General features: G+C 43.8%; 1 protein-coding gene across 3 annotated transcripts in view; it reads left to right on the forward strand.

Moving 5' to 3' along the window:
- Positions 1–23,525, forward strand: part of midn (midnolin) — a 47,084-nt gene that overhangs the window by 10,706 nt on the left and 12,853 nt on the right. For all 3 annotated transcript variants that reach the window (XM_034180278.1, XM_034180277.1, XM_034180276.1), the window contains 3 exons: positions 16,895–17,449; positions 19,682–19,805; positions 20,048–20,371. In XM_034180278.1, the coding sequence (XP_034036169.1) occupies positions 16,895–17,449; positions 19,682–19,805; positions 20,048–20,371 (1,003 nt within the window). The remainder of the gene's footprint in view (positions 1–16,894; positions 17,450–19,681; positions 19,806–20,047; positions 20,372–23,525) is intronic.

Genomic DNA, 23,525 nt, shown 5'->3' on the forward strand with positions numbered 1-23,525 from the left:
TCTCTAAAGATCCATCTCCACTCACTGAGTCATGTGAAAACATAACGGACAAAGAAAGATGACCCATTTTTTTAAATCCTCATGTAATTTCTGTTTGTTTCCTGTCTGGTGGGTTGTTTTTTGGAGTTTGTGTTAATGCTTAAAGGTACTTCAGATGACAAGGAATTTTCATATGGTCCAGGAGTTAGCTATTTTTTCTTCTTCTGATTAGCCCTCTTTTGTGATTGGTCACATGATAGTATGTTTGGTCGCCTCCCAGTTGAGAGGCTGATCTGCAGCGTTTGATATTTCTCTGTGTTCATTCAGTGCTCTGCTGCTACACTATGATAGCACTAGCATCAGCACGACAAAATATTTGTAGTTGCAAAAGTTCCCAAACTTGTCCACAAATATCTGCATATTTCTATCAAATGTCTTCTTCAGCAATTTGTTTTTCTCCACCGCTATCAGCAGCTGTGTTGTGTTGCTGCCCCTAGTGGTTGCATTGGGTATAACTAGAATTAGTTTAGGTTAAATGAAGAGAACAAATTTAGTTGTATGTGTATACATGTGTATAGAATACAATTTTTTAGGTTCTTCTGCTTTCACAACATTACTGGAATGAGGTAATTCTCTCAGTTATTCTGCGCCCCCTGTTAGCATGGAGAATTAATTAAATTTTTAACAACTTTAATAACGGTAATGATTTCATTTGTATTATGATTTACAAGCAGTGCTTCAAAATATTAATACAGCGAAAGCCAATTAAAATAAAAAAAGAACCATTTGACCGCTGTCCGAAGGGGAGCTAGCTCTAGCATTTTGATAATGTTTAAGATGTAGCAACTGGGGCAATGTGACATCAAATACAATCAATACTCCATTCTAGAGATCCCACTGCTCCTTAGAAATGTAGATATTGCTGTAGCGCTTGGAAGGGTGTGGCAGTGTGGGGGAGATGTCCATGGGGGGGAGGAGCTAGCTCTAGCATTTTGATAATGTTTAAGATGTAGCAACTGGGGCAATGTGACATCAGATAAAATCAATACTCCATTCTAGAGATCTTGTCATGTGGACTAACCAATCCACTCAGTGGTTGCTTGTAGCACAATGGGCCATCCATTTTCTTTTATAAGCAAGTCAAAAGACAAAATGGGGTGAAAGATCACAGACTGATACTTTTGACTCTTCACTATGATGGATTGCAAGCATCCACTGATCATGTTCGCCTTTTCTGAACGTGTGCTGTCGTTTCTTTTTGTTCTTCATCCTTTGGTGGTATATTGCTGCCTTGACTTCCAGCCATGTAATGATGCTCCAGTGTTTTAGAATCAGGCCGTTGTACTGTTCTGCAGTTTACCCAGCGACAGAGACTTGTGGGTAAACTGCATTAATCAGGTGGTGTATAAGGTATCGGAGCAGCAGGGGGAAGGAGTCAGAGGATTTATTGTCTTGAAATAGAGCTAATGCAAGAAACTCGCTGGTTAAGAAGCTTCTATGTGTGTGTGTGTGTGTGTGTGTGTGTGTGTGTGTGTGTTGTGGGCACAGTTGGGAGTGTGAGCGGTGGCTTTAGCAGGAACGTGATCATTTTGATCTTTGCCGTCCTGATCTCAGTTTTCTCTCAGCCGATCAAATTCAGCGATGGCCAGCTGGTGCTCTTTCTTTCTCCTCCTGCTCCCTCTGCCTCTTATCAGGCAACAGTACAAGTGCCTCTCTCTCTAATGGGGCCTTTGAAGAGTGAGTTGCCTTCAGGATTTGGGGCATGATGCAAACCATTGATTTTTTTTTTCCTTCCCTCTTTTGAGAGGCTGTTATTGCATCTTTAGCCGGTGCGTGTCTGCAAAGAGACTATCAGTAGTGTCCTGGTGCGATCAAACCATCTCAGTCGATCGGTGGCTTAATAAGGGAGGTTTTTGAACCCGACTTTTCTTGCACCCTTTCGACAGGTGAGCAGCTGCACTGCAGCCAGAATACGGCTGATGGAGGCTGTTTCTTCCTGTCAAGGCTTTCTCCTCTCTCCTCCCTTCTGCCTCGCCCTCCAATCCTCTATCCTCTTTTCTCCAGCACAAAGCTGCTCAGTTGTTCATGAATGTCAGCTCAGTGCTGCCGGCGCTCTCTATCTTTCCCTCCCTCTCTCTCTCACCCTCACTCGTGCTCTCCTCAGCCTCTCTCGCTCCTTATCTCTCTCCTTTAGTTCGCTTAGTGTGCAAAGGAAGAACGACTGCAAATGAGTTCCTTGAACCACAGGGACCCCAATAAATAAAACTGTCAGCCAGAGATGTCGAGAGGAAAAGAGAGAGAGAAAGAGAGAGAGAAGGAAGGAGTCAGAGGCACACTCTCACTGAATATTTCATCACCCACCACCTCCTCTCTGACACCCTACCCCCATCCCTGCCTTGCCATCCTGGCTCCCTCCCTCCCCCATGCCATCTCCCCCCTCTTTCCTCCATCATTTCCCCTCCTCTGGCTGCCCCCTTATCATATTCTCCCCCCATAGCATAGCAACCACAACCTGCTGCTAAACAAAATACCACCTCCTGGACCTCGGGAACTGAAACAAAATGACTAAAAGGGATTGCACAGAGGTCACTTCCTGCTGAGGAATGCAGCCAGTTATTTAGCGGGACAACACTTTATCAACACTTGGATTGCGGTGGATTGACCCCAGCGCAGAGAACCACAATGATAGGCAAGCAAAAATAGGTTTATTGTCCCAAAAGTAGAACTCAAAAGTCAATTAACTGACTTAGCAGCAGATAAAAATAGGCTTGGCCACAAACAGGCAGCACACTGAGCACAAAGGTGAGCAGTCCAATTAGCAACAGTCCCTTTGAGGGAGTTAGCAGAGGGTTCTGTTCTAACCCTCTGGAATAGTTTCTATGGGAGACTATTCCAGACCTCCAGACTGGAATAGTCTCCCCTTTAATATTAGATCATCCTTGTTCCTAGAGACTTTTAAAACCTCTTTCAAAACCTATTTCTTTTCTCTGGCATTTCCCAAATGTCTCTATATCCTACTACTTTTTACTCTTTATTTTGCTTTGTCTTTTATTTGTTTTGTTGCCTGTTGTAATTTTATTGTTATTGGGGGGAAGTTGGTGCCCATTTTTTATTTTGTACAGCACTTTGGTCGAGTGCTATTATTTTAAACGTGCTTTAGAAATAAAGGTTGAGTTGAGGGTTATCCAAAAACAGGCACAGATCAGTAATATGAAGTTTTCATGCTAAGCAGGGAGTCCGAGAACAGTTTGCAAAAATCAGTCTGCCCCCAGTGTTGAACAGAGGCAGTGTCATGGTAGGAAAAACTGAAGATGGTCCCTGGTTTTTCTTTAAATATGTATTTGAAGTTAAGGAATACCACTTTTTGGTTATTTCAATTTATCATGGAAAAATGAAAGTCTAGACTGAACAATAATAATAATAATAATAAAAAGTATCATTCCTGAAACATACTGTAGGTATGTATTGTTTTATAATTTAGAGCTGCACACCCTGAACAGACTCATCTGTCATGATGTTCGTTGCTTGTAAATTATCAGTTGAGTATTTTTGTCTTTGTTGCTTTCTGCAGCACTCTTGACACAATCTCTCCTCTGTGGCTTTTTTTTCGGATACTGCTGCTTCAGAAGCTTAGCACGGAAGGGCTGAAATCTCTCTGTTGCCATTACCTAAAGAGGGGCCCTCCAGTCTCCTTGTCTTGCCTCCGTCATAACAAACCACTACAGACAGCCACGAGTTGCTTTTGTGAACACTTAACTTGGAATTTGTCCAGTGTGCTGCAAAGAGCAAGGTAGGAAAAGAAATAGATAGAAGCAGATTGGTCTGTGTAAGTACACTTAAATGTCCCAGTGCAGTTACGTATTGTAGGGGATGATGCGTAGGTGGAGCATAGTAGAGGCCCCTAGATGTGGTAACGTGCATTTCTGCCAAATTTCAATAATGTCTCATGTGACCTATTGGCCAAACCAGAGTGATTGGGTGAATCATTGTGTTCACTGACACAACATGCCCTGTTCATTTCTGGTATTGAATTATACTTATAGCACAAAAACAAAATCACAATTTCCAATGGATTTTACAATAGTTGGAAGACATCTCAAGAAAGTTGCATGAGATAAACAGTTAAAGAAAAAAGTACCAGAGATTCCTTTTCCAGGATGTAAAGAGAGGGATACTCACAACCAACATTTTCTGAAAATGTCACATGAACAGTGAAGGTTGTAGGCATACAACAGACCATAGTTAAGCCATAATGGGTATAGACTGTGCCCTATGGTTTGGCATGCATATGAGCCATGAATTAATTACAAAGTTTACATAACAGTGTAAAATACAGATTAGTTGTCATGGTGAAGTGCTTTTGAAGTAATAATGACATAAATCTTCATGCAGACTTGCAGTGAAATCAAAGCAGATTTGTGTTTGCCCAGATTTTTTTATTTTTTATTTTTATAAGTGAAAAAAGTTGCATTAGTACCTTTGAGATTGTGAGTAGAAACTAACAGTGATACACTTCGGCAACAGTTGTTGCCAGTGGGGCAAAAAGGGTTAAAGGAGAATATTAAAAACAGAAAGCCTCTGCTGCCTCGTGCATGGTTTGAAGTAGTCTGGTGCAAGCCTGATGCATATTGGAGTCTAAGTACAAAAAGAATCACTCTGAAATATCAGGAGTTGAGGACGGACTATGCACCGTGCCTTATCCTTTGTGTCTTGACGACTCTGTGCTGAGTGTGGGTGGGGCCTAGGTGGCTGGGAGTGCACTGCGCTTCGGAAAAAAGATGAATTTTTCCAACTTTTGCCAAGTGGTGTGCCATTCAGTAAGCAGAGTTATGTTTGTCTACCATTTGTTGCTGACAAAAAAATGATATGATCCATGAATAAAATCCATGATATGACCCAAACTGTGATTTTTGTGATCCATTGCACCCCTAGTAAGTAATCAAAGGTCCCCACATAAGTCGAAATTCAAAACGTTGCTGAACATGATGTTGGTGTAAACATAGTTGCCAAAGTTTGGCACTTAGTCACTTTTTGATTTTTATTCCTCTGAGGATAGATTGTTGTGTCATAGTAATTATACTTACCACCAATTTTTTGTATTATTATTACAGATGCAGCACTAGAACCTGAGAGAATATCAGGAAGGTGAAATGTAGGGTATGAGAACCCTGCATTAGCCATTGTGGCTCACCATTTTTACACTGACACAACATTCGGTGACATTCAAAATTTTAACGTTTGTTGGGTACTTTAGCTATATGAACTGGCCATGTGATTTTCTACGGAAATGCCCTTTGTGAGTCTCTCAAACAAGTGTGGATTTGATCTTGCTCATTCAACAACAAGACAGAGAAATAAAACTGCTTATTATTGTTCTGATGTTGGAATGATTAGTTTCTGTGCTTATGTTAGATGTAATGCTGCCACCAGGTGGACAAGAAACACTCGTGAATATCAATGAAGACCACTAGAAAACCATGTCCGAACGTGACCTGAGCACATGTGTGTGCTGCAGACCCCCAAACAAGCAAAGAAGCTCTCTTTGGTTTGCCCCTGATGTTTCAGAAAGCTCGATCTGGTGTTTGTCCTGACGTCGATGGTCGCCGGCCACATTGGCTCTCATGGCTGTGCTCTGGAGAGCAGACAGACATGTTTGGACTGGAGCTGAGCTGCTAGCCAAGCCCTCTGGGAATCATTTGGTATCCAACTCTCCAGCTCAGAACCCCCCCCCCCCCCCTCCCCCCCCACCAGCCTTCCTCCCAACATAAACACTCACCCTCCCTCCCCTTGCTTCCCTCTTGCAGTCTCTGTCCGTCTGGAAGAGGCTTGTCGTTACACGATTGCACTCGCCAATCTCGCCTCTGGCAGGCAGGCCGCTCCATATCATCCTCCGCCTCCTCCCTTCCCTCAGGAAACGGGCCCTATTTCAGGTGTTCCACTCCACAGCTCCCAGCTCTTGGCTACACAAGCTGTTCGCTCTCCTTTTTTCTTTTTTTATTTCTTTTTTCAGGGAAATGGCATGTTATCTGAAACTGGTGCAGCTCTTCATTTTGGGGAGTGGAATTCCACACCTGGCGAGACACTCCGGCTACTTGTGTTTAACGTTTACGGGGAAAGAAAGTGGACCGCAGAGATGCGAGACTGACCGATCCGATTATAGTTTCTGGGATGTTCCCTGTCATTTTCTCTGCAAATGAGATGTGTGTGTTTATGTGGGTTTGTGGCCTTTTGGTTTCTTTCCTGAAGAAAACGCTGTGGTGGGCGGTGCGCACATGTACAGCGACCCCCCCCCCTATGAGTCAGACGCCTGCTTAGAGAGCAGGAGATTCTTAGCCTTCATGTATGTGAGACTAAGTGGGGCTCGTGTGAGCAAATTCAAAATTGACTTCATGAGTCAACAGCCGAGACTCCGTGAGCTGGAGTGACAAAAATCAACTGGAGGAGGGGAAGATTTAAAAAAAGAAGTGTGAGGGAGAAAGCGTACTTTTCTCTCAGGCTAATTTGAAGTCTGCCGTGTGTTGTTGGGATCTCAGTAGGAGTGCATGAATTTCAACTTGCTTGTTTTGAATAATCCACACCAGTCATTATAAGGGTAATCATGCCTCCTCTGTTTCTCCTGCTGTCACTCATGATCTGCCTTTTTTTCTCACTTTCTCTCACATTTGTGTAGAAAGGGAACAAATTAAAGGCCGGGCTCACATTTGGAATTAAAGAGGTCGTACTGTGATAAACCACATTTATGCACATCATGGTGAATTTTAGAGTTATAAGACGGCACAGAAGTTTTGTTTCTTTATACAGTAAATTTGATTTGAACTGTTCACATATAAAAAAAAATGCTTAAAAAACACAGATAGGTGTGCTGCCTGCTACATCACAACATTTACATAAGCAGTTGCCGATCACTCTGTAATCAAACAGTTAGGAAAACCTGATTAAATATAATTTCACTTGCTTACAAGCACAGAATACCACCTAATTGGGCGGGCGCTAGAGGTTAAAATATGACACATATGATGCCCTTGTTTGTCCCCATTAGAAACACGGCACTTTCTCTGAGTTTTTGGGCAAATTACACAGCAAACAAAGTGAAAATGCAAAGAAAAAGTGAGGATGCGGTGGAAAGTGGACATGTGTTGGGATTTGTTTACGACGTGGAGCTCAAACATGTCGAGGCGGTTGTGCAGGCGAGAGAACGCAGCTACTCTGTCAAGGTGTGTGGGCTAAAACGTACCGACACGACCTCTCCCATTTTCCTTGTCTTCCCTTCTCCACTGGGAACCGAAAAAAATCTGCACTTTTCGAGACTGCTTCGGTGATTGCAACTGAAAACAAAACAGTACACATTTTTTCGTGTGAAGTGATGCTGTGTTTGTGTTGCGCAACCGGCTGCGCTGTTAAGTATTAAAGTACAGTGAGTGAATAGCTAGCTAGCTAGCTAGCAAAATAGATAAATGAGTCCATCCCCTTTTGTTTCTTAACACAGTAACTCCAACGCAGTTAATGCTGTCATCTTGTTACATCTATGCAAATTAAAATGGGAAATTATGCGGAACTGAACTTTGGTGAATCTGATCAATCCAAAAATCAACTTTGTTTTGCCTGTGTAATATCCCATAAATGTGTCTGCCACCTGCTGGATGGTTCCTGGTTCAACAGATGCAATCAGAGCACCGAGTAAAATTTTACTTTCTGGTTGTTACAAAGCAGTTACATCACAAAACTCAAAAACAACAGAAGAAAGAAAGTAATTTATAAGAATTTGACAGTCAAAGGAAAAGAGAGCAAAGGAGACGGTCGACCAAGGCATGCAGTGAATGCGGTCCGTGAGAGAGAGAGCATTTTCAAAGGAGATTGACAAAATCCCAGATATACAGTGTAATTGTCTAACTCTTTCACAGTGGTTATGTTCAGAAACTCAGTTAACACAGTCATGAGTCCAGAATGTAGCTGAAGCAGACATTTTGTTTCTTTTTCTCTCTGTCTCTGTCAGCATGTGGTTTTGAAATTATTTATAGCTTGAAATGACTTTGTCAGTTTCTTTCATTTCCAAAACTTAGGTCTGGCAGCTACCAAGGCTGCTGCTGCCTCTTAATGATATTGGCCCTTCTGGGGAGATTGGATCAAACTGAAATAGGTGTAAAATTCAACCTCGATTGCAACCAAAATATGACTGGATGGACGATGTGTGGCGTTTGTTGGCAGTTATGTAAAGATTTCAGAAGTCCACAGTAGGACCGAGGCTACTCTTATCTCATCAGTTGAAGTTTCCACACAGATAAAATCAAACATGAACAAGCGAAACATGATCAGCAGTGCTGACTCGAGATGCATTATGATAACAGAGGCGACCCGTTACCCGTGTGGCTCTGGTTAGATTTGGATACAAAATAATGAGTCTGAAGAGGGACGCGTCTCGGGGTGACGTCTCATCTCGCCATCTCCTCAGTAGGTTGACTGAGAACTTATGACTCCGTGTTCGTTTGTGTGGATCAGGCGGCAAACAAACTGCCATCTCATTCGTTTGACAGCCGTCGCTCACACACACACACACACACACAATGGGCGTCCCCTCCCTCCGCTCTGCTCTTTGTTTTTCTTGTCTCCAACCCCTTTTGGAGATGCCGCCCTCCATCCAGGTCACGCATCAACACACATGTACATCCTGTCTGACAGGTCATAGGCGACTCTTTTGTACGCAGAGTTTCCTCTGGGCAACTGGCGTCACAGCGTACTCCGTTCTCCGCCTCGCTTCACGCCGTGCCGCGGGCCTGCTGAGTTTATTGTTTTACCATGGTGGGGCGATCGCGGCGGGTGTGGACTGTATCAACAAGTCATTAGTCTGTGAATTTACACTCAGAAAAAAAGGTTGGGTTTCTGTTTATCCACCGCACTCTTTTATGATAACTTCTAGCTTTTGTTTGCATATTGAAATGGGGCCGCTGCGTAATCCCAGCCCCCCTGCCGCACCCTTTCACCTGCCTTTCCTCGCCTTCTCTTCTCTTTTCCACACCATGTCAATACCAATGTGCAAAGGTCACCCTGGCAACAGAAAGGCAGCGGTCGATAAAGAAATAAATAAGCAGAAGAAAAGCGAGAGCAGTGATGGAGGGCAGATCTCTGTGATTCACAGGGTTAACTGTGGGCCAACAGCACACAAGAACACTCCAAAAGAACGGTCTGGATGGGGGGGGGGGGGTGAGGACTCTGCTCGTATTTGCTATCTTTGTGTGTGTCTCATGTTGTTACTTCCACCAAGGTGCTCATCTTTTCACTACTTTTTGCAGGTTTGCACAAAAACTACAAACCAATCTTGGTGAAACTTGGTGTAAGGATGAGGTTTGGACCACGGAAGAAACCATGAACATTTAGAGTAGATCCAGTAGAACTTTTTAGGAATGCAGCCATTGTGCCCATGCATCAATGTGGAGGTCCAACACCCTGCTCGGGCAGTTTCATCATTAGCAAAACAACAGAACCCCTCCAGGCAGTGATATCATTAACAATCCTTCACACCGCTACCCCCTGTACTGCCACCCCACTGTCTTCAGAAATGATGATCCACACCACGTAGGGTCGCTGTAAACAGTGCAATACTGGAAAGTTTGGTCTCTTCAGGGAACCAGTCGGCAAAAAAGTCAGTAAAGATCACACTGGACAATATTTCAGGGAGTTTTTAAAGCAGAAAGCCACAGTAACCAAATGTGCTTCCCATCACTGATCTGCGTTTGGGTTTGTCATCCATGCCTTCAGCTTCCAATGGTGGAACTCCAACCTTATCCACCTTATTAGCGAACTCAGCTAATTCTGCCTTTTTGTAGTTATTTGTCATGATATTCATTTGGTTCAAACTCCCACTAATGTCTTTCTGTGTCCGCCGTCTCTGTGCTGTAAATGTCTGCATACATTGTGACCAACATCTTTATTAACAAACCCGAACTTTGTGCTGTTGGGTAATGGAGACTAATCCTGAAACTGACTTCTGTGTTGTGCATCAGGATATCTCTGGGTTGACGCTATAACCCAAACTGTTACAACTGCTCTTCAGGGGGTGGATCCTGGAATTTTTCAAAAAATTCCTGAATCTGTTCCTTGAATTGGATTCACTCCAAACGTTACTTGTGTGTCCCCGACTCCACCCTTTCAACAAGACTCAGAAAATTGGTTCAGTATTTTTGATGTTTTTTTTTTTTGCATGATCCTGCTAATGTGTCTTCAATAGTTACACAAAAATGTGTGAAGTGTTGGCACAGGTATGCACTATTATAGTGCTCCTATATATTGTTCTTTTTTAAATTTCCTCTCCTTGATCTGCTATCAATAGCAGAGGCCTCACTTCGTCTTCGTCTACGAGGTCTATCAGAAAAGTATCCTGCCTTTTTATTTTTTTAAAAAACTATATGGATTTGAATGACGTGCGATTACACCAATCATGCTTGAACCCTCGTGCGCATGCGTGAGTTTTTTCACGCGTGGCGGTGACGTCATTTCCCTGTGGGCAGGCCTTGAGGGAGATGTGGTCCCGCCCTCTCGGCTGAATTCCTTTGTTTCACACGCTGCTCAAGACGGCGCGCGTTGCTTTATCAACATTTTTTCTGGACCTGTGAGGAATATCCGAGTGGACACTATTCGAGAAATTAAGCTGGTTTTCGGTGAAAAGTTTAACGGCTGATGAGAGATTATGGGGTGTTTCTGTCGGTGTAAGGACTTCCCACGGAGCGGGACGTCGCGCAGCGCTTCCAGGTGCCGTCGTCGGCCTGTTTCGACCTGAAAACATCCTAATTTAAGGCTTAATTCACCCAGGACGTTGTGAGAGAACAGAGAAGATTCAGAAGACGCCGGCATGAGGACTTTATGCGGACATTCCACTGTTTAAGGACATTAGGACACAGCGCTAAATTCGCAGTGATGTACGGTAACTGTGTGACACCCGTTTGACACAACATGTTACGCTGATGCTCTGACCCAAAGATCGTGCGATTCGACAGCTGATTGTAGCGCCACTGCGCAGCATATCGGACAGCACACGTGGTTTCCAGCTGAGTGCCTTTATCGTCGATATCCCCCCCTTTTTTAATTATTATAAAATAATAATTAAAAATATTAATTAAAATATTAATTTTTAATTATAAATACATCAATATTAATAAATAATTAATAACAATAATTCTAATTAGAGGTCTTCATCTTGGTAGCACCAGCCTATCTAACTCCAAGGACTGGCCACGTCACGTGGCTCCCAGCATGGTGCTCACATCACCCCCCCCCCTTTTTTTTTTTTTTTTTTTTTTTACATTAAATAGGTCTCCTTATATGGGTAGCGCTCGCCTAGCCTGTATCAAAACTGAACATGCCACGTGGCTTCCAACTGAGCGCTCCCACCGGCCCCCACCCTTTTTATTTATTTATTTTTCATTATTATTACCTGATTTATGACACCTCATCATGCTTATTCAGCTGGCAACTGAGTTCTGGACCTCTCTGTCTGCAAGCCATTGGACAAGGTCTACGGGGCAAGTTGCACCACAGGAGACATACGGCTTACAGCCCCAAGCGGCTATCACGGTTTTTTATCATTAGCATTCTTTTCAACATGTTAAATATTGATTAACTTTCAATCCAGGGAGGAGTAGGTACACAGGGAAGTATATGCATGGAGTAGTGCATGGGAGAAGTATGCAGCTGCAGTTCGAGTCAGCTGCTTTTTGAGTAGTGGTAAGAAGGTCTGTTCTTTGTTCTTTAGATGTTATGGGTAGGGTTGGGACGGGGGGGAGGGTTCTGTTTCTTACAGCAAGCACACGTGCAGGTCTATCTATTTCTTCTTACCTTCTGTGTGTTGGTACATGCATGTGCATATGTGTATGTATATGCATATATATAGTTTTCCTTCCTTTTCCTTTACTCACTTAAATGGTAATGGCTAGACAAGTTAATTTGGTGAGCTGGAATGTCAGGGGTCTGAACCATGTAATTAAGAGGAAAAAGGTGCTAACCCATCTCAAACAATTAAAGGCAGAAATTGTGTTTCTGCAGGAAACTCACCTGCAGTCATCTGAGCACTCTAAGTTATTCTCCAAATGGACAGGGCAGTGTTTTCATTCTACCTTCCAGGCTAGGGCAAGGGGGGTGGCCATTCTCATGTCTAGGGATGTACTGTTTGAACCAACTCACATCATAGCTGACAGAGATGGCAGGTTCTTAATTGTCCCTGGGAAACTCTTTGATACCAGTGTTGTCCAAAATTTTAGCGAAAGTCCTAGCTCTCAGATTGGAAGAGGCCCTCCCTCATATAATATCTACCGATCAGACCGGCTTTATTAAAAGCCGCCATGCTTTTTTTAATATTAGACGTCTTCTTGACGTGCTATATACGCCCTCTCAAGATAAAACTCCGGAATGCATTGTTTCTATTGATGCGGAAAAAGCATTCGACCGTGTCGAGTGGAAATATTTGTTTTCAGCACTACGCAGATTTGGCTTCGGCCCCATGTTTATAGGCTGGATTAAGTTGCTCTATGCTGCACCTAAGGAACTGTACGGAATGGCATAACACCCCGACCGTTCGTACTAAGCCGTGGAACACGACAGGGTTGTCCGCTGAGCCCGATCCTATTTGATTTAGCGATAGAGCCACTTGCAGTCACGCTTAGAAACAGCACTAACATCCCAGGCATCAATAGGGGCGGCGTGGAGCATAAAGTCTCTCTTTACGCTGATGACCTCTTGTTGTATATCTCTGACCCAATTAACTCTCTGACCGCGGCGTTATCTCTGTTTGAAGAATTTGGGCGCATGTCCGGCTACAAAATTAACATCCACAAGACAAAGCTTTTTCCATTAAATGATGAAGCCCTGGTGGCTGATTACAGCAGCACCCCCCTTAAAATTGAGAAACGGCAGTGTACTTATTTAGGATTAGAGATCACCCGTAAATTTAAGGACTTATTCCGTGAAAACTTCGTAACTCTCCACAATCAGGTGAGAACGTCTCTACAACAATGGTCACCACTCTCATTGACACTAGCCGGTCGTATAAATTCCATAAAAATGAACATACTGCCTAAGTTTACATACCTATTCTGATCTCTACCTATTTTTGTTCCCAGATCCTTTTTTACCTTGTTGGATTTGACTATTTCTTCATACATCTGGCAGAATAAGAAACCCAGAGTAAGCAAAGCTGTCCTCCAATGTTTGAAGATTGACGGCGGCATGGGATTACCAAATATGCGCTCCTACTATTGGGCAGCGAATATTCGCTCTCTCACCTTTTGGTATAAATACAACCTTCGATCGGATGTCCCAGAATGGCTAACAGTTGAGCTGAACTCAGTTCAAAACATGTCACTCTCTGCATTGCTTGGTGCCCCAACTAACTACCCAATACCCAAACAAATAAAGAATCCAGTAGTGCGCTCCGCACTGAAGGTGTGGACTCAGTTTAGGAGGGCATTCAGTCTTGCCGAAATTTCCATGCTCAGCCCTGTTGCATTCAATCCCCTTTTTGCCCCGTCTCAGTACGATACCTCCTTTACGGACTGGCATAAAAAGGGCATCATTTCACGCTCACATTTATTCAAGGGCAACAGTTTTTCTTCTTTCGACGAACTCTCTGAGAAATTCCACTTGCCCAAAACGCACTTTTTTCCTTACTTACAGGTCAGAGATTTTATGCGACGTACTCTGCCATGCTTCCCCAACAAACCAGGTGCTAATCCAATTGACACATTCCTCTCCTTTAATCCAACCTTGAAGGGCGCACTCTCTAAACTATACCGGAACATTATCGCACTCTCGGATTTGACACTAGACAAGACCAGAAAGGCGTGGGAACAGGACCTAGGAGGCACGATATCCACCGACCGTTGGGACTTGATCCTAAACTCGATTCATAAATCATCACTGTGTGCAAGACACTGCCTAATCCAATTCAAAGTGGTCCATAGAGCTCACAGATCAAAAGCAGAATTAGCTAGCATATATCCCGATGTTACCCCCACCTGTATGAAATGTAAATTGGGTGATGCCACACTCTTCCACATGTATTGGTTATGCCCCCATTTACAAACCTTTTGGAGTGAGATTTTTCGTGCTCTTTCAAACATCCTGAAACGTGAACTCCACCCAAATCCTATGATGGCCTTATTTGGTACCTCTGGGCCTGACGACCCCTGTCTGACTTCGGCGGAGCACCACATGGTCTCCTTCTCTCTCCTGTTGGCCAGGCGGGCCATTTTGCTTAAGTGGAGGGAGGCGACCTCGCCCACACATACTCAATGGCTGAGGGAAATTATGCACTGTCTTGCTCTAGAAAAGATGCACTTCTCACTGAAAGGCATTGAGGGCAAATTCTATAAGACTTGGGGATCCTTCCTAACTTACTTTCATGATTCGTACGCGTTGTAAAATACGTTTGCAAAAGGAGAGGGAAGCTGTTCTACGAGGGGAAACCGGTGGCAATTTTTGAGGACTACTGTCCGGAAATTATGGAGCAGCGCACAGCATACCGAGAGGTGATGTCGGCACTTTACCAGCGGGGTTTCAAGCCATCGCTGCTGTACCCGGCCAAATTGACAATCACAACCAAAGACGGTGGGAGGAAACGCCTCGCCTCTGTGAAGGATGCTGAGGACTTTCTGGCGTCACAGCGCTAAATTCGCAGTGATGTACGGTAACTGTGTGACACCCGTTTGACACAACATGTTACGCTGATGCTCTGACCCAAAGATCGTGCGATTCGACAGCTGATTGTAGCGCCACTGCGCAGCATATCGGACAGCACACGTGGTTTCCAGCTGAGTGCCTTTATCGTCGATATCCCCCCCTTTTTTAATTATTATAAAATAATAATTAAAAATATTAATTAAAATATTAATTTTTAATTATAAATACATCAATATCATGATTTCATGATTCGTACGCGTTGTAAAATACATTTGCGGAGTAGGCCCCTGACATCCAAGTAGCTCAATATTTGAAGAACGACAAGCCTGCTGACTAATGTGTGTGCTTTAGCTGTATTTCTTTGGGGGGGGGGGGGGGGGGGGGAAGCAGGTTCAACATCCTACCTCTATCCTAATAAGATTAAGTGGAGTCGTCATACGCTCCTACACAGGTGTTTGCATAACACTTGGAAGGGTAGAGCACTTAACTGCACTTTCCATACCGGTACCTGCCTAATATTGGGAAGATGTGTTCGATTGTTGTTGCTATTATTGTTTTATATTTGTACTATACAATTCCAAGGTGCATTTGCTGTTTGTTTTTTTTGTTTTTTTCTTCTTTTCTTCTTCATGTGTGTGGGTACATGTATATACATGTATGTATATATGTGGGTGCGCGTTTGTATATATGTGAATACATTCGCGTTTGAAATTTAATAAAAAAGATTTGAAAGAAAAAACAATGAAAAAATCGACTGAGAGGGTGGGCGACTCCTCACTCAAAGACTGCCCACAGCCGAATGACGTAACCGACAGGCGTGAAAAAAACTCTTGCATGCCCACGAGGGTTCAAGCATGTCTGATGTAATCACACGTGATTCAAATCCATATGGTTTTTGAAAAAAATAATAAGGTCGGATACTTTTCTAATAGACCTCGTATATCGTTTGTGTCTGTTTGCATCTATGTGGAGACAACCTGAGACCTGAGATGCCATTAATGCTGAGCCTACTGACCCCCCAAAATGGTTGTTTGTGGAAAATACACACAAACGCATGCCTACACTCACACACGGCGCCACAGGCGGCAAGTGGCAATATGCAGCAGTGCAAGTGAGGGACAAGAGAACGTTTGTTGTTTAGTGTGAATCTTCCAGCCAAGGCAGGGTAATGCTGCTATCCTGTGTGTTGTGTGTGTGTATGTGTGTGTATTCATCCGGGCCACGGGTGGGTCAGTGGAGGCCTCCACACTTGGCTTCTGTTGCTGTTGCCAGAGCTCCAAAAATGGGCAGCCCTTCCAGATCCGCTGCAGACTCAGACAATCAGCCATTCTGTATTGGAGAAGCGGGTGGGGTGTATTTCCTGGACGTGGAAGTGATTTTTTTCAGGCTCTGGGCCAGACAGAAGGGTGGCTTTTGTCTCTTTGCTGAATGACACTGCTGAGTAAGATGGGACTGAGGGTCAGTGGGAAGCAAACAAGAGTAGGACGTGTTTGTTTGTATGTTTGTGCGAGTGTGTGTACGTGTGTGTGCTTTCCACTAGGTCACATCATTCAGTGTTCATCAACAGATGTAAATGTTAAGAACGCCGATTAACTGAATAATGGACTAATGTAGTGTGACTGTGCAACTATGAGCTCAAAGCATCACTGTGTGTATATTAAAGCTACAGTGTGCAGGATTTCAGGGCTGTTTGTTATTAGAAATGGAATGTAGCGTTCATAACAATCTGTTAATTTGTGTGTAATTACTCGCAAAATGAATCAAAGTTTTTGTAAGCTAAGAATGAGCCTTTCATATGTACATGGAAGCAGCCCCCCTTGTGGAGGCCACCATCTTGCAAGTCCATGTTGCTACAGTAGTCCAAAAGGGACAGACCTACTCTGCCTTAAGCATTTTACAGCATGGCCAGAAGACTGAAGGAAAAAGAAGCGGAATAGGTGGTCTGTCGCTGTCTACTGGTTGCTACTGCAGGCTAACAACCATCATTTTTTTTAAATGAAGGATCATACATATTGTTTATCTCAAGGCAAAACAAAGGAGCATGAATTCTCTTCACCAAAGGAGTGAAAACATAACGAAAAGCAAAATCATGACCTGCAATGGGATAGTGCAGTCTGCAATCACATCAATAGATGATGCTAAATCATGCACACTGTAGCTTTAAGTGCCACCCATGATGACTTCTCATTTATAAAGAGGAACAACAGAATTTAGCCCATGAATTTACATTACCTCCTTCTCTCTTTTTCAGGTCAGTGACTTCCTGTCCGGCCGCTCTCCCCTCACCCTCGCCCTGCGTGTCGGTGACCACATGATGTTCGTCCAACTACAGTTGGCGGCGCAGCAGTCCGGCGGTCCCCAGCTTCAGCACAGACACCTCATCACCCGGGGCAATGCGGAAACCACTATGGGACAGCCCACAGGACAGCCCCGTGTTCCCCACCCTCACCCACACTCCCATCACCACCCTCATCTACACACTCACCCCAACCCCCATTTTTCACAGCCGCACCCGGTTCCCTCCTCCCCCTCTTCTCCGGGTTCACCCTCCTTCCCGTTGACCTCCTCGCACCACCAGCCGCTCCCTCCAATGTATCATCATTTGCCCTTGTCTGCTCACTGTAGCCCACCCACTCCTCCACCTCCGCCCCACTCACCTCGCCCATCCCACATGCCCGGAGGTCTGTTGCGCTCTCCACCGCACCACCACCATCATCACCACCACCACTACCACCAGCCTTCCTCAGGCCAACCCAGCCATGAGGTCAGCCAGGCCGGCCCTGTAGCCCCAGTCCTCTGCCATGAGGTGCGTTTCATTTGTTTGCTAGTTTGTTCATGTGTCAGTGTGTATGGATCAAATAGGACAAACTAAATCATAAACAGCGAAACAGAAATAGATTTAACTTGCTGCATTTCTTAATAGTCATTTCAAATTAGTTTGAACAAAGTATTTGAGTTTAAGAGAGTTATGGCCATTGAGTGCCTTACCATAGGCTTGGCAAGATGGCCGACAGCTTTGTTAGCTACTATAATTCTCTGGAATGTGTTTCACAATAAAAGCAGTATGAGAGCACTGGCAGCCGCACTCAGAATATAATAAAGAGCTTAATTGTGACAGGGTCCTCAGGCGATAAGCTAATCTCGGGAGACGGGTGAACATTAGCGTGCTAACAGGACAGTAATAAAGCTAAGCTAACACTAACAAAAATACTTAAATATTATTAAGGTGAAAGAAAATTGTGAAGTTGGTTTTGAAATCTTGAATGATTTCAGTCCATTTTCTCATGTGTCTCTTGACAGATTATTCATAGTAATATAATATATAAATTAATACAAACTAAATGGCATATTCTTATTATAAATAGCATTTAAAGCATTTTACTTTGTAAAAACAAATATGAAACTGAATGAACAAGGGAGGGGTGTGTTAATTGTCTTACACACAATAAAGTCATCCTTCATTAAATTGATAAGCTTAGCACGATAGCCCAAAAGCATGTGAGTAAATCATGTGATACCACATTGGAGTTAGTCACACTGCAGAGCAGTGTACTTCCATCACACACAGTGCACCCAGAAAGTATTCACAACACTTCACTTTTTGTTATGTTACAGCCTTATTCAAAAATGGATGAAATTCATTTTTTCCTCAAACTTCTACACACAATACCCCATAATAACAAAGTGCAAATGTTTTTGCTGAGATTTTTACAAATTTATTAAAAATAAAATAAAACAACTATGAAATCACATGTACCCATGAAGCTCAAAATTGATCTCAGGTGCCTCCTGTTTCCACTGATCATCCTTGAGATGTTTCTACAGCTTAACTGGAGTCCATCTGGGGTAAATTCAGTTGATTGGACACGATTTGGAAAGACACCACCTGTCTACATATAGGTTCCCACAGTTGACAGTGCATGTGAGAGCACAAATCAAGTAGACCTCTGAGACAGGATTGTCTCAAGACACAAATCTGGGGAAGGGGACAGAAACATTTCTGCTGGTTCGAAGGTCCCAATAAGCACAGTGGGCTCCATCATCCATAAATGGGAGAAGTTCAGCTCCACCAGGACTCTTCCTAGAGCTGGTCGCCTGTCTAGGCTGTAACATAACAAAAGCTGTAAAAAGTGAAGTACTGTGAATACTTTCCAGATGCACTATACCTACACATGAAAATATATTCATGCACAAGCCAGGGAAGCATGGCACCATGTGAATCAGTTGAACTCACTGTTCCAAATCAATCTCACGGGATGGTGAGACAAAAATATAAAGAATGAAAAAATAAGGCGTGACAGAGAAATACTTAATGAACTGCGCTTAATTTTATTAATACAAAGTTTGATCATTAAGCTTACTGTTGCCAGCGACTGACCTTTGCAGCCAACTTTGGATAACTTTAACAAAGGCTACACACTGCACCAAACAGCTTTGCTGTTTATACTGTCTGAACTTCCCCAAGCCCCCAACCTATGGAAAGTGAATTAGAAGCAGATGTTAGTGGACTGTGTGGGAGAGATGGGTTCACCACAAGGGATACAGAGACCAGTTGAGCAGTGAGAAAAAGGAATCACTATTCCTCATCAGGCTTTGACAAGTCTGAAACGCACACCTGCACACATGGACTCACACATTAATTTACTGGTCTTTGCTTTGGTTTCAATTTCACTTTTAGATCCCAGTAGCGTGTTCCAAGTTAAGATTAGGTGAACTGGCCCGGTTTCCAAGTTTGGTCTGATATTTGAGGCTATAGCATGACAGAAAGCTCAGGTTTCCTGGTTTCTGAGGTTGTTGTAATATTAGCATTTACGACACAAGTTTCTTATATGAATAGTAGTTGCAACACCCCACGGTCTATGCTACTTACAGATCTCACGCCATTCTCAAGACAGAGCCTGCAATATATAAAGCATATATGATATTTCACTAATAAGTTACAGACTGAAAACATTTTGCTTCTGTAACATTGCTTTGTTTTCCCTGTTTGTGGGATTTTTAATCCTCAACATGTGCCCAATGCTTTTTCCCCATCCAGGCTAACTGCAGCACCAACAACCCCAACACTGGTACCAGTCCCTCGGCACGCTCCCGTAAGCCTGGTGCCATCATTGAGAGCTTCGTCAACCATGCTCCCGGAGTCTTCTCAGGGACCTTTTCAGGTGACTATAAACTGAACAGCCAGTAAGATTTATTGTGAGGTATCTTTGCCAGCAGCCAATAAAGGTTCATAATGTTTGACTACTCATCCAAGGACTTCTTCATTGCTCAATCTTCAGAGAAATAACAAGAGCCTGTTTGGATGAGTGGTGAAACAATTGGAAGAGTAAATAAGAAGCCCAGTTACTTCAGTGTACACTTCTGGATATCCTTGCTGAAGTCTTTCTTGGTCCTTCCTTCTTAGGAACTTTGCACCCTAACTGCCAGGACAGTAATGGGCGTCCCAGACGAGATATTGGCACCATCCTGCAGATCCTTAATGATCTCCTGAGTGCTACCCGCCACTACCAGGGCATGCCCCCCTCTCTCACTCAACTCCGCTACCAAACCCAGTGTGGTTCACCCAACTCCCCATCCCCCTCACCTCCCCCTTCACCCCCAGTTGCTGGCATGACTGGCCTCTCGGCCAAAGCTACCTCGGTGCCCGCTGGCAGCCCAAGCAGCCCTCCCCCAACAATTCATCCACTGGTGCAGTGCCAGAGCCAGATCCGCATGTGCAAGCCCCCTGGTGAGTGATGTACTCAAACCTCACCCACACTCACATGACAAACTTATTGTGTGTCCCTTCAAGCATTTGTGAGGCAGATATTGCTGTGGTTGCCACAGCTGTAGATGAGTGTGCCTGTGTGATATGAGTGCAGTCTGGAGTGTGTCATTTTGCTGAGCTTGGCTGTTGCACTTGCAGGATACTAAAGAATTCATTGTCATCTTTCTGTTTCTGTTCTCATAGAATATCCTGGGTAGCGATCAGTTCTTTTGGAAGGATTTGGCATTGTCTTGTTCTAGCACCCATTTTCATTTTCATAACACTGACAAAGCATTTATGCAAGAAGGGAAAGTCAGTTTAAGGAACAAAAACAGCCATCCGTTTTCAGCTTTAGAGACAGGAGGGGGGTGGGTACTCCTCAGTAATATGATCCAAACATCTCTAGACCTGTTCAGTCAAGCTTCAGTTCACTTGTCAAACAGCAGTATCAACTTTGTTTTTGTGTGCCAAGGTGATAGGCTTACCCCTTCGAGGCTAGGCCGGGCTATGTTTAGATTAGATTAGATTAGACTTTAGGCAGTTCAACCTTCTGAGAAAAGGACTTTTCTCTTAAATAGCTGAGGCAAGATGAGGCTGAATAAACCTTGGTGTGCCTTGGAGTGTCACACGGATGTCCAACACTGGGAGCATTTGGTCAACTTTGTGAGGTTGGAGTGTTCGTACATACATAGAGAGAGAGAGAGAGAGAGAGAGAGAGAGAGAGAGAGAGAGAGAGAGAGAGAGACTGTGTGTATCATCGTCTTCAACTCGTGTTGAGGAATGCTGCTTGTTGGGGTTCCATTGGTGAATATATCTTTAGGCTGACATGGAACATCCTCAAATACACCAATTACTGTTTTTGTCTCTCTTGTTAAATGACAGCCAAGAAGAATGGGGTGATTCAGTTGTAGAAACTCAGCCTAGATTCATCCCCACTGTCCAGTATTTCTTTGTGTCACTCTGACTGCCTTTACAAGCGTTCAGTGAACAGTTGGAATAACACAGTTTATTTTTGTAACTCAGGAAAGACCTTTCCTTCACTTCCCGAATCTACTTCCCCTGCCCTCCCTTTTTTATTCTTACTCTCTCTCTCTCTCTCTCTCTTTCTTCATCTGCACTCAGTGGGCCACGCCACTGTTTCCCCCATTGCGTTCCAAAAACAGCCTTGTCTGTAAAATCCATTTCTCTGTCCCTGATTCCCCCCCGTCACCCCCTCTCTTTCCATGTCTGTCTTGTGCATCAATACATTGTCTGTGCTCATCTGGCATTTAAATAGATTTATTCCAAAATGTAGCTCTGAAAAGAATTTGCTTTGTGAAGAGGGCAGTAAGAAGAGGAGGGGGAGTACACGGAAGGGTGGGCGTTAGGTGGGGGGTGGTGGGGTTGTTAAAACCACAACACTAAGCCTCCATTCATCATATGGGTGTTTATATCCTGTCCATCAGTCTACCAACTGCCCAATGAACAACCAGGGCATCAAGCTGAGAAGTAGAAAACAAATGGGTGAAAGGCGCGCCTGTCTAATACTATTTCCGGACATTCCTACCTAAACCCAACATGCTGTTAGTGATACACACTTCCAAAAAGTGTTGTCAATGAATAATATGTCCACCCAAGCATAGCTCGCCTTACCGAGGCGATGAAAGCACGGGCTTGTTTGTGTAACCTGTGCACCTACTTTGTGTCCTGTTCCACATGGTACCCAAAGGAAACCGATGACTAAGAGCTTTCAGGCGTCTTATCAGCTGACACCTGATGGACGACTTACCGGATTTAATGCCACAGCTTAACTCTCCTACGTGAAAACATTCGGCTGCAGGAATGAGCCATCTCTCTGAGTGTTTGTGTACAGTCAAACTCAGGTTGAGACAGCTTCTTGAAAATGTCACATAGCTTGGCTGTCTCCTGAGAGCCTTTAACCTTTCCGCCGCACGTTCGTGCGCGACTGGAGGAAGATAACTATAAATAAAACGCTTGAACATACGCACATGCACACAGACTCAGCTGCAAATGCCTGGTTAAAAGCTTTAGTGACTACAACAGTTTCAGGGTGTTGGTGTGTAGTTTTGCTGAGCACGGGGATTTATATTACCGGGCCCCGTGTTGGTTTTGAACAGAAGGGCTTTAGGACAGCCTGCCAAGCTGATTGTTAGCTAAATTCCTTTACTGAGTTGGGTGGATGTCCCCTTGGAACCCCTACATTCTCCCAGCCCCCTACCCAGCCAAGCCCATTATGTAGGGGCCAGGGACAGGGGCTGCATGCAGGGCACTAGGGTGAACCATTGTTGGGCAGAGGAAAGGAGGGCTGAGGGATTATATGGCTGCCTTTTAGTCCCACTCCCACTGCAGCTGCTTAGTTCAACACACATGCAGAGAGGGTGCACAGAAAGGATGAGGTTACGTTCAGTCACTTTACCTGGGAACTGGGATTCCAGGGCTGGCAAATGCGTCATTTGCAGCCTTTGTGCATTCTACTTAACTATTGAATGGGCTTTGTTTGACTTCAGAATTGTTAAATTAATGGCTCTCATGTTCCTCGTTATTTCAAACATTTGAGAATGGTTTAAAAGCAACTATTATGCCCACTGTTAGCAAGGTCAGTTCAATTTTGTTTGTGTACTACAAAATTCTCAACAGACAGACATTGCAGAAAAAATACATACTGTATGAGAAGTAGTAATGTAGTCAGAGGCAGCAACCCCAATAAGATGCCACTGTCTTTACACTGGACAAGGCTAACTGTCAAGAAACAAAGACAGGAGGATCGAGCAGGAAATTAGGGTCAAAGAAAGTAGGTAGAACACGGTTTGGGAAAAGAAACAACTTTGTTGAAGAGATAAGCAACTGTTTTAACAGTCTTGCCAGCAGGGTAGTCTGATGCTTTGCTAGGACAGTTTAGATTAGACTCAGACTCTGAACCTACTGGGGTTAATAACATATATGGTGAAAGAATACCCTATAATCCTCAACAGAAAAAGGGGACAGATGTGTTGTAAGCCTCATTTAAAGGACTCAATGGGATGGTGACACAATGGTTAGGATCCTTGCCTCGTAGCAACAAGGTCCTGTGTTAAAGTCCAGCAATATCCAGTTGTCCCTTTGTGCACATGAGTTTCCTCTGAGTACTCTTGTTTCT

Source organism: Thalassophryne amazonica, chromosome 10 (assembly GCF_902500255.1).
Source record: "Thalassophryne amazonica chromosome 10, fThaAma1.1, whole genome shotgun sequence".
NCBI lineage: Eukaryota > Metazoa > Chordata > Actinopteri > Batrachoidiformes > Batrachoididae > Thalassophryne > Thalassophryne amazonica.